General features: G+C 38.7%; 1 protein-coding gene across 1 annotated transcript in view; it reads left to right on the plus strand.

Annotated features, from left to right (window-relative positions):
• The window catches only part of g (adaptor-related protein complex 3, delta 1 subunit-like garnet), a 580,467-nt gene that overhangs the window by 429,457 nt on the left and 138,073 nt on the right, over window positions 1–12,937 (plus strand). Inside the window, exon 20 of the mRNA XM_067141336.2 lies at window positions 6,782–6,962. Within this exon, the coding sequence (XP_066997437.1) occupies window positions 6,782–6,962 (181 nt within the window). The remainder of the gene's footprint in view (window positions 1–6,781; window positions 6,963–12,937) is intronic.

Here is a 12,937-nt window from a genome sequence, read left to right on the forward strand (position 1 = left end):
ATCACCTACGAACCCCTCTCCTTCAAAATCAATGTCACTTTCGAAATCACAGTCACTGTCTACTCCGTCTTGCTCCGAGAGTTCCATAAGACACTGTTGGATTTCAATCAGGTTGAAGATATCTTCTTCGATCCCTGTAGCAAAAAAAATAAGAGAGATTACTATATTTATACACGTATAATACTTCATACCTGCAATTATGTACATAATGAAGTATCCACCTCCATTAGTCACTAAAACATTCTGGAAGGTATGTTGTTACAGCGGAAATAATGTATAACACCGCTTGGAACAATAAACGTAAGCTCAAAAATATACTTACATTTCTGTGCGCGTTGCGGTGTTAGGACCACTGCCGGCAAGCTGAATGATGGAAGCTGTCTTCACGACTGTTCCCACGCTGAACTGCAGCATTACACAACATATCAGTAGCGCTGTCTGATGCTTAGCAGAGTAAGCGAAGATTAGCAGTGGACCTAATCGGGCTGAGCGCGCATTAAACGATAATACAAATCAGTAATTCAAAAGTGCATTCCAAACACTGCCTACGCGCGTGGTCCAGGGTTAAATTAGAAATGGTGGCTAATACTGTAATTCCTGAAGATTCTACAGCGGTGATGATCTTGAAAAGTAATGATTGATTCATAGTCTTATCGAAATCAAAATACACAGGCTATTTCCATTGAACGCACAATCCTCTAGTTAGGGCTACCTGAACTTTCAAATGAGGACCAAGAATTTTATCCATTCAAACATCATAAACAACCTTGCTGTTTGTGTATTTCATCAAAGCTCAGAACACAAAGTTTATCTGCTGTGGATAAATAATTTTCAATACATTTTGACACCAACTTCAGTAGGTATGTTATCAAATATACCAGGATGACATGTAAACTTTGTGCACCACCTGCTTGAAGTTGTTAATGAGGGCAAAGGGAATCCAAGCTTGTCGTTCCAGAAGTTGTAGGCTTTAGGAGATAATACCGTTATTACTGAATGGGAAATGTCTTTGCCAGTCCAAGTAATTTTTACTCCATATGCCATTGACTGCATTTGCGTAGGTGTGAACATTATTGGACATTATAAGACACCTGGCTAGTGCATACCGTGGAGGCCACTGCGTAGGCTACTGGGAGCCAGCGGCAGTGCCAATGCACTATGAGTGACTTTGTCTCATTTTCAAAAATTGATGCCTGCCTGGCTCCAACTAGCCTACGCAGTGGCCTCCACGGTATGCACTAGCCATGCGTCTTGGTGGATGTGCTATTTACCAACTGATGAGCCTAATTTACCACACTGGGGCAAAGCGCTGGCAACCAGGAATGAGTTTGCTGGAAAATTTATAGTGTCCAATAACGGGCCAGCTATATTGGTATATGAATTTACTCATTCGGGACAAATATTTCAGGTTCTCTATGGGAATCAACATCTATATCATAGGTGTGAACAGTCAGTCAAGCCATCTCATCATACATGTTTTCTTCGTTTTTTTGCATTTAATGACGCATAGTTCTAGTTTTAATTCTTAAGCCTTACCAGCATACTTTTCGGTGGGTTTTTATTGATTCTGGTTTTCATCGGTAGTTATTTTACAATGTTTGCATTGTTCTTTCAAAACATTCAAGTTTGTTTTCAAAGCGTGAACTGCTTTTTTTAAAGATTCATTTTCTTTGAGTAATTGGTCGCAATGAATACAGTGAACACAGCCCTCAATCACTTTTTCAGTGGAGATATCCTTAGAAGTTTCTTCTATTTCTGAGCATGGTTTCTATGGGGTTAAATAGTCCAGTCTTTCCTAGGCAGCTAAATGACTTTTTCTCACTTTAAGTCACAAAGCCGAATTTGAATTACTTGTATCCTGTTGTTCCTCATGCCCCGATAGTTTCAGAGATGGGATAGCGCTTGACTTCAGTATTTTCCTTAGAGGTAATCCTAATATCTATTTTTCAGGTCATCTTCATAATCAGAGGTAGAAAAATGTTCGCTGTATACATGTGCATTTTTACAATTAACATAGAAGTAATGAACTTCATTCATTAGAATTTTATCTTAGACAGTTAACATAGTCCAGTTGTTTACATTTAGTCAACCAAATTTTGCAAGTCACATGATCGTTTAGGAACCTATGATAACCCATGTCTGTTCCCCTTTGATTTTTTGTTTTTCTAAAATAACTTTTACACCTAGATACCACACAACAACTCATTCTACCTCTCTGAACAATTTAATAATAGCAACAATTGTACGCAAAACTCGCTCACAGTTAATGCTTTGTAAGTATCTACAAACACTATAACAAAACTTCAGCACTTAAAGGTACAGTGTTTGCACAGAACTGGTAATGAACAGATCACGGTAAGTCTCAGCTAGCTACCAGCGACTGGTACTGTAACTTCTCTGGCACAGTGATGGCACAGCCTCCGACTGGCAGCCACAAGGCAACAGTGCCCGCATCAAGGAAACGGGCCACCTCTTGCTATTTGATCCTGACTAGAACCGCCGATGTGGTCATTTTACTGCTATTGAAATTATTACATTTTCGTTCTCAGTATGCATAGTTACTCATTATTATTCAAATATGTATTGCTATGTTCAGAATAAATTAATTATGGAAACTTTACCGTGGCAAGTACTCTTATCTTGAACGGTTCACGAGTTATTTGAGCTGGACAACTTAGCTGAATAACCATGTCGTCACCATATCTTGTATTGTTGTAGAAGCAGGCTGGTTTACTTTTGGGATTTGCTACACATTCAACTTCTGAGTGCATTGTACTGCATAACAAGGACATTCTTATTCCGTTTACCTTTATACACTGTGAATGTGTCATTGGAATATTTCAGGACAACTGAATCATAAAGAGGAGCATTCTTAGCATTCACAGCATTGGAAATTTCTCTCCTTGATCGGCCCATGGTCCCAACAGTGCTAATTATCTTTTGACTTCGTGTCAAGTTTCACTGTTGTCCAGTTTGTGTTATGTAACTGTCAGCTTGCGTTCGGGAATAAATGGATTCGAATCCCACTGTCGGTAGCCCTGAAGATGGTTTTCCGTGGTTACGGCCATGGTCACTTCCTTCCCACTCCTAGGCCTTTCCTGTCTCATCATTGCCATAAGACCTATCTGTGTCGGTGTGACGTAAAGCAAATTGTAATTTTTTTAAAAAAAATTGAAATTGCTCCATTGACTTCAATACCACATTCTCGGTAAGTTTCTTTTCACTTGGTCTTAGCTCATTTTTCATAGGTAAGAGGATCCATTGCAAAGAAACTTTCAGTCAATAACTATGAGTTCCGGTTTGTTGGGCATGTATTGTAAGTATGGACATCTTGCTTTGCTTGGGAAGAACTGTTTATCAGCTGTAATATTTTCACCTGGAATATAGGTCCGCTGACAATTTGCAATTAATTTGTTTCAGACACTTGTTACTAGAGCAAATTCATCTGTCTTCGAACATCCTTATCTTGTTTTTCTTTACCTTGAATTGCAAAAAGCTCTGAATTTTATGAAAAGTATTCCCCCCTATAAATTCACTGAAGAAAGGCGGCCCATACTTCCTAGATCACAGTTCAGCAAGTTCTGTGCTACTGGCTTCAAGAATATGAGTGTACACTAAGGCCATGAAGGCCTCCAGTTTTTCTGAACACATATTCCACTAATCATGCCAATAGATACGTCGTTAATTTTGTATCTTTACATTATTATGAGTGTTTCAATATTGATTCATCAATAAAAAGACACCACACACTCATTATCCTGTCAACAGAAAAATGCTGCTTTGCATTGGGAGTAGGTCCTAGATTTTCTTACAAAATGTTTTAGCGAGCAAACCTACCAGGTGTAATCTACCCAAAGTCTGCTACAGTCCACTGTATGATGCCATTGGTAAGTCGTAACTTATTATCTGGCTCTGGGAGGCTTATTTCCTGGTTGTTGCGTCCCCCTCTGATACTGTGCCTTACAGGTTACAGTTTCTATGGCTGTAATGGAATAACTGAAAACTCCTCAATACTCAGCCTATGCAAGGCATCATTACAGTTTGGATATGGTATAAATCAAGAATAACTTCACCCAAGTTGCTATACTGATTATTATTTATAACGACAACGACGCCTGACCGGTATTCAGTGTGATCTGAATCACTGCTTTCTGAGTGATCACTTGCTTTGCAGTAATCTTTGTCTCCAGCTATTCTTCTTACGCCCTGTATATCTAGACCACACTCTACATCGGACATGTCTTCTGGAATGTCATGCAATGGACTCGGCAATTCTTTATCGGTGAGGCATGTTTACTGTACTGTGACAAGCTGACGAATGACGACACTACTGTTGTTGATAGAATAATTATGCGCAAATGATTATATCCCAACGAGACCTGCAGACATGTGTTATAATACATTTTATTATGATAGTTAATAGAGCACTCTGACAGTTGTAGGCATACTTGTTCGTAATGCCCTATCCAATAATGCAAAATTAATTACATTTATTATAGATGATCCTGGCCACTAATTAGGAAATGTCATTGCGCTAAAAACTGTAGTCAAAATGAAGTTTGGAAAATGTGTAGCAGGCATTTTGACCTCTCTCGTGGTTGTAAAAAAAAAAAAAAAAAAAAAAAAAAAAAAAAAAATACCATGGCACTACAGCCCTTGAAGGGCCTTGGCCTACCAAGCGACCGCTGCTCAGCCCCAAGGCCTGCAGATTATGAGGTATCGTGTGGTCAGCACGACAAATCCTCTCGCCCGTTATTCTTGGCTTTCTAGACTGGGGCCGCTATCTCGCCGTCAGATAGCTCCTCAATTCTAATCACGTAGGCTGAGTGGACCTCGAACCAGCCCTCAGGTCCAGGTAAAAATCCTCGACCTGGCCGGGAATCAAACCCGGGGCCTCCGGGTAAGAAGCAGGCACGCTACCCTTACACCACGGGATGTAGTGTGGTTGTAGTGTTAAAAAATATTCATAATAGTGTAGTTAATATTCATGAAATTTGGGCAGTAGACTTTCTTGTATATGCTTTGTACAGGATGTTTTGATCAGTTTTGTGAATTAATAATTAAATGCTGAAAAGTCTGGATTTTCTTACATGCCTGATGAAGTTTTACCCTACTAAATAGCAATTGTCGTCACCAGAATTTCCCCAGGATTTTGTTTATGGGATTGTCTTGTGTGATCTGTACTCTCTCTCTGATCTTCTTGATTGATTTCTGTAAAGCTTTTATATTAATTACGGGTACATAGCCCCACATCTACACAGGTTATCATATATAATTAACAATCGCATAAGGCTATTAACCATGATGTTTTCAGCTTTTAAAATTAATCACCACTGTTTTTGATTGGATCAGTGTATAATCAGGCCAATAGTGCTATTGGTTATGTGCTCACCTCGTAAGCTGAGGGTTGTGGGATCAAATTCTGTCAGTTAGTTGGCATTTAAGTGTGAGACCTATATCAGTTGATTGTTATGCTGAAAAACTCTCCTTCAGAATGTATCACCTTGTTGTTGCTTTATGTCCATTAATAGTTAGAGATTTGAAAGACATGTCATTAATTATGTTATTGGAGTTCTTGAGAATATATTGCTCATGGGCTACAGTAGTGGCACAACTCAAAGAAACAAGTTCTGAGATAAACGTGTTTAAGTTTTTGGACGGACCACAGACAATAATGAAATTCTTCTGCAACACTGGCACAGTTTTACAGTGTGCCACTATTGATGAACAGAATGCGCTACTGAGAAGTATTGTAAACAGTGTAAACAAACAGCAGTACTTCTTGCATTTGTTGGTGGAATATTGAAGTGCAAGATATGCTGCTGGAAGGAAAACTAATCTGCAATGCTGGAGAGTGTATTAACTCCAAATTTGTATTTTTTGAGTCGTGCCACTGTTGCAGCCCACGAGCAATATATTGCTATTTTTATTGTTATTAGACATTATAGTCCTTGTCCAGTCATGGCTGACAGAGTGCTCTGGGTGTTGCCAGATGTATTAACACACCCATCTGGAAAGCAGTAAATTCAGGTTTGAATCTGAAGGATGGTTGCATTTTCATATTCTTTGTTTTAGGAAACAACTGATTTAAGACAAACTATCACCTAAAGCCATTCCCAAGTTTCTAGTTTCTTGTTTGTAGGGCTGAGTGACTTCGACGAATGAGGCGCTGGCTGGCCTTCTGACCTCAACTTGGCAGGTTCGATCCGGGCTCAGTCCAGTGGTATTTGAAGGTACTCAAATATGTCAGCCTCGTGTCGGTAGATTTACTGGCACGTAAAAGAACTCCTACAGGACTAAATTACGGTACCTCGGTGTCTCCAAAAACCATAAAAGTAGTTAGTGGGATATAAAGCAAATAACATTAAGTTTTTGTTTCATTTACATTGCATAAAGCCAAAAGACTTGCAACGAAGACTGTCAAAACCTTAGAATATTATACCTATAATAATAGAGGATTTAAACAAAGTACTATATTTAGGTTTATTTTGTATTTTATTTTAATGTATACATTTTATCTTATGGTTTGGAGGTCAGTTTTGTTTTGCATCAGCATGTTCTAATACTGTTTATCTTGATTGAATCCCCAATGCAAGGTTACATTTTTTGAATATTCCTCATCACTGTCTCGTGGACAGTTTGAAGCCATTTTGGTGAAATGTTGACATTATTACAGGATCATCATGCAAAGTTTCTTCATATAGGGTGTATTATTTTGAAAAGTTTTGAAAATTTGTTACTTTTTGTTAACCTAATATACTTTTTGGGTGACTGCTTTCAGGCCTCTGCGTGATGAGGAGAAATTGCCAGTTCTATCTCACCATCTTCTTAATTCAGCTGAAAGTAGAAGCAAGAAGAAGCGTCATAAGGATAAGAAAGAGAAGACCAAAGAGAGACATAAGGAACATAGAAAGTCAAAAAAGAGGAGCAGAGATTTGATAGTTAATGAAGAACCTAACATGGCAAGTTTTAAACCCACTATATTATTTATATTGAAAATTATATGAATGCGAAGCTAGATCTGATAGATCATTTGAGGTGTTTTCTTCCAGGATAGTAGTTCAGTAAGTAAACTCAAACCAAGGTGTAGCTAAGCTAATGCATTGAGCTCACAGTTCCGATCAACATTATTCTGTAGGAAGGAAATTACCTTTTGTATCGCTCTGTTTCCAGAGTGACTTACCTGTGAGTGTGAAAACAGGATGGACTTGGGATATCTTATTCATGAACTGAAAGCATTAGTTGCAAAAGTAGCAAGAAAAACTTCCAGTACAAAAGGTAGAACACTTGCAATGAGAAGGTAAAGGCAAAGTTTCGAATGAAATCTATGGCTGAAGCTGTGTGTATATATCAGATTTAGGGGTGGAGTCATATAAGGTGAATGGAAAAGGATAGGTTACCTTGGAAAATAATGGACTAGATAATGGAGGGCAAGAAAAAATAGGAAAGATGAAGATAACAATGTTTAGACTAGGTTTTTGAGTATTTAACGGTTAGAGGTGTGGAGCTGAATGTAAATACCATAAAACAAACTTTTTTCCTTCATTTTTCAAGGGATTAGTGCGCACACAAAAAAAGTGCAAGTTAAATAGCAGGGGGGGGGGGGGGAGGCAGAATATCGAAAATGCGAATGTATTACTCTTATTAAGCTGTATGCTACATATGGTGGTGGCACGTGTATAAAATATCTAGGGTTTCACTGCTGTGAAAAATACCTTGTTGAGATGTATTGTTACTTGATGTTTACATAGATGTAAAATAGTGACATTGCTAGATTAGTAATATGACTTCCCGTTGAAGACATACGGCTACAGGTCGAAGTTACCAAAACAATGAAGAATGAAAGACTGAGAATATGAGGTGCAATTACTGTAAGCTGATCCAATTTCCTCTGATTATGAAGACTTTGCTTGTGTAGGAATAGCTGCTTTAAGAACGTGTTAGGCAGACTACTGTTATTTGTTGATGTATTTGGCTGTTTGCTTTTCATGAAACGTGTATTACTATTGAAAAGTTTAATTGATGCTACACAACCATAGTTACCAAAATATTCTGGCTCATTGCAGTTAATTACACCAGAATCGTAAAATCTTGAAATTAAAATCCCTTCAAACTCCACCACATCTGGCAGATTTTAACTACGCGCTCTGACAGTGCTTCAGCTAATTTCAGGACAGCTCGGTGTAACTCTATCGCTGGTCCAGTTGCCAGTGATTCCTGAGCTATGTTTTCTCTGCTCCTCATAGCCCCTTGCGCACTCTCCTTACGTCCCACGGCCTGCGTCCACAGTCCTGAAATTGAACCTCTTCACTGGTTCCGGAAAGCAACCAAGTTTTGATGTCAAAATTACAGCTATGTGCATGAATATACAGAGCTAATGAAAGGAATAGGCTGTTGATAAACCATATATATACATACATACATACATACATACATACATACATACATACATACATACATAATCATTATAGACTGTTATGCCTTTCAGTGTTCAGTCTGCAAGCCTCTGTGAATTTACTAAACGTCTCCACAATCCTCTATTTGCAACCAGTGTTGTGGCCTCGTTTAGTTCTATACCTCTTATTTTTAAATTGTTAGAAACAGAATCTAACCATCATCGTCTTGGTCTACCTCTACTTCTCTTACCCTCCATAACAGAGTCCATTGTTCTTCTAGGTAACCTATCCTCCTCCATTCGCCTCACATGACCCCAACACTGAAGCCGATTTATGCGTACAGCTTCATGCATCGAGTTCATTCCTAAATTAGCCTTTATCTCCTCATTCCAAGTACCCTCCTGCCATTGTTCCCACCTGTTTGTACCAGCAATCATTCTTGCTACCTTCATGTCTGTTACTTTTAACTTATGAATAAGATATCCTGAGTCCACCCAGCTTTCGCTCCCGTAAAGCAAAGTTGGTCTGAAAACAGACCGATGTAAAGATAGTTTCATCTGGAAGCTGACTTCCTTCTTACAGAATACTGTTGATCGCAACTGTGAGCTCACTGCATTAGCTTTACGACACCTTGATTCAATCTCACTTATTATATATTGCCATCTTGGGAGTACACACAACCTAAATACTTGAAATTACCGACCTATTCTAGCTTTGTATCACCAATCTGACATTCAATTCTGTTGAATTTCTTATCTACTGATATCAATTTAGTCTTCGAGAGGCTAATTTTCATACCATACTCATTGCACCTATTTTCAAGTTCCAAGATATTAGACTGCAGGCTTTGGGCAGTCTGCCATTAAGACCAAGTCGTCAGCATAGGCCAGACTGCTTACTACATTTCCACCGAACTGAATCCCTCCCTGCCATTTTATACCTTTCAGCAGATGATCCATGTAAACTACGAACAGCAAAAGTGAAAGATTACAGCCTTGTCTAACCGCTGTAAGTACCCTGAACCAAGAACTCATTCTACCATCAATTCTCACTGAAGCCCAGTTGTCAACATAAATGCCTTTGATAGATTTTAATAATCTACCTTTAATTCCATAGTCCCCCAGTATGGTCAACATCTTTTCCCTTGGTACCCTGTCATATGCTTTCTCTAGATCTACAAAACATAAACACAACTGCTTATTCCTCTCGTAGCATTTTTCAATTACCTGGCGCATACTGAAGATCTGATCCTGACAGCCTCTCTGTGGTCTGAAACCACACTGGGTTTCATCCAACTTCCTCTGAACGACTGATCGCACCCTCCCTTCCAAGATGCCAGCGAATACTTTGCCTGGTATACTAATCAATGAGATACCTCGATAGTTATTGCAATCCTTCCTGTTCCCTTGCTTATAGATAGGTGCAATTACTGCTTTTGTCCAATCTGAAGGTACCTTACCAACACTCCATTCTAATCTTACTACTCTGTGAAGCCATTTCATCCCTGCCTTCCCACTATACTTCACCATTTCTGGTCTAATTTCATCTATTCCTGCTGCTTTATGGGAGTTTATTTACCATCCTTTCCACTTCCTCAAGCGTAATTTCACTTAGACTTATCTCTTTCTATGGGGTTCACTGAACCACTGAGCATATACAATAGAACGCGATGCCACTGGCTACATATTACATTGTTTGCAAAACTTCATGTGTTAAAATAAATGGATATGGAATTACTTCATCTATTTAAAAGAAGTCTGCAAGTTACCTGTGGGTAGGGGATGCAGATAAAGAATGCAGCCATGGTTTCCCCTGCCCATCGCAAGAGGCGACTAAAAGGAACTACTTAGGCAAGGAAATGGATTGTAGCTTTGGTTCCATGTGTTGTACCTCCCTGTGGATGGGAGGGTCTGAATACATCAACAGGTTATCCCTGCGTGCCTTAGAAGGCAACTATAAGAGCCATGTGGCTATCGGTCCCCTCTCTAATTTTCATTTTTTCTAGCGGGTTGATTTTAGACCAATTCAAAATTTTGATGTCCGTGCGGTTTGGGGATAGGTCTCTTACGTGTGTGATAACGGTTGAAAGCCCGACATTGTTCCAAATGTCCAGTCGGGTGGGAGCTCCTTATACCCAGCAGTATTATCCGCTTGACAACACAGGTTCCCGCACAGCCGAATGCCAGAAGGACATATTATTATTGTTTCTTTTATATTTATTTTATATGTATACTGATCACACTGAGGTACATGCTTTTGTTGGCGATTTGAGGAAGGGAATCCTAGTTCTCATTGCTTCAGTCAGCCCTTACTAGGCATCGTCCAACATCGAACCTCAGGCAACACCTGCTACAACGATGTGGGTATTGCCTTGGCTGCTTGGTTCGGTTACAGATGATCCTGATCAGAGTGGGTGGCTTTTGGGTATGGCTTTGAAACGTCTTAAGCCTCCCCATGGTCGTCTGCCACCCAAGTCTTCAAGTTTTGATTCCATAGTTCAAGTCCAGCTTTACCCAGAAACTTTGTCATTTGTCCGTGGAAACTTCATTCTGGTCAGAAACTTTAATCGACAAAGCTCATCGAAAATATGCTACTAAATAATTATCTGAACCATATCAGTATCTACAGTAATATCCTATTTACGTTAACCCTATGACTGGTAAACATTGCGATCACGGCTTTTTTCCGTATAGCTCTACCACTAAAGTCGCGTTCTTGACACATTATGTCAGCGCTTACTAATCTCGTGATACCTCCTTTATTGTCAATATATTGACCAGATATTATACATTACTTTAAAGAGGAAAGTCTGTTTATAATTATTACACATCGGTAAGGTAATATAGTCACGGAGAAGGCTAGCATACACACGGAAAAAGAACATAATGCAGACGTCGTCATGTTTGTTGTGGTTGCCTAGCGAGTGTTCCCATGGTATTTGCATCTGAAATGAATGAATTATCATGGAGCAGTAACATTCATGGCTGTCTATTAGACTTATAAAGCGAAGAAGATAGTGATGTCATTCTGGAAGGAGGAAATTATGATTCTGACATCAGCTGGTACACCTCCCAAGAAAGAAACTACGCTTGTGCTCTGTCTGTTCAACTGCAGAAAAAAAATCACACAGCCACTTCTGGTGCCCAGGATGTAATTGTGCTATCCATCAACATTAATACCATAAATTAGAACATTAATGGAGAACCTGAAGGCAGGAAGAATGAGACGCCACGCTGAAAATGCAGAGGATGAGTACAAGTAAGCAGTCTGAGTTTTGGAGTGATGTGCATGTATTATATTATTTAGTCCTTTCTTTAAAAATTTCACTTACTTTTACAACAATTCAAAATAGTGAAAAGTGTATATATTATTGATCAGCATAAAAAGTTGCACATTTTGTTTATAACATAACAGTGATAAAGCTACTTTTGTTACTTCTGTGTTGCCTAGAATTTCATGGACTATTTAACCTTTTGATCAGTGAGTTTTTTGTGAGACTTTTGAATTCTTAATTTTAAGTTATTTTGATTATAATTTTTCACTATTAATAAAGTTACATGATTTACACTTACGGTACATAACTGATACCTTCAATTTAATTGAAATCAGTGGCGTAGAAAATATTTTTCTCAAAATAATGAAAATAACATTAAAATTGCCTAAAACATAATTACTCTCTATATGTGATCAAGTTTGAATCCTTTACAACACACTGACTTGACTTTACAACAGTTTACCTATCAAAATGTCTTTAGGGTATGGTACTGGCCCAGACACTCAGAAATTTTCATCGTGTTTCATTTGTTTCCTTTCCAGCATAAATAATAAAATCAAGGATAAACCCAGTTTCACAGTCGCAAAGTATAAACACCTTTATACCAAACCTGTGTAGCTTTGATGGAATGGATTATTTCCATTTTAGGTGAACTTTCCAAGCAACTAGGCTCTCATCAATACAGATATTTTGGAAGGGATAGGATATAAATCGGAAACAGTCTCTAAAATATTTTATTGTAGGCCTAATTTTGTAAAATGTGTCACCTGGGTGTTGTACATTGTTGTCAAGAAAAGTGAAGCAGTCTTAGAATGAGGGAGAAATTGTCGAGAGAGGTCACTTTTATCAAAAACATACCTGATGTAAGGCTTTTCAGGTGTTTGCTCTATTAACCAGCGTTTTGTCTTGGGTATGACACTAGACTCATCAGAGTGGGATGTGTCAGACCCTACCCACTGACGCTGGGGTGTATGCAGGTGAACTTATCAGAAGCCCTTATAAGAGGCACAGTCTCAATCTCCCTAATGCAGTTATCAGACTGTGCCTCTTATAAGGGCTTCTGATAAGTTCACCTGCATACACCCCAGCGTCATTGGGTAGGGTCTGACATATCCCACTCTGATGAGTATAGTGTCAGATCTAAGACGAAACGCTGGTTAATAGAGCAAATGCCTGAAAAGCCTTACATCAGATATGTTTTTACATTTTTGACATGCTCTATTGGTGAAAAATATCTAATTCCCTCCATGGGAATTCAGAATTTTCC

The sequence above is a fragment of the Anabrus simplex genome, chromosome 2 (assembly GCF_040414725.1).
Source record: "Anabrus simplex isolate iqAnaSimp1 chromosome 2, ASM4041472v1, whole genome shotgun sequence".
Taxonomy (NCBI): domain Eukaryota; kingdom Metazoa; phylum Arthropoda; class Insecta; order Orthoptera; family Tettigoniidae; genus Anabrus; species Anabrus simplex.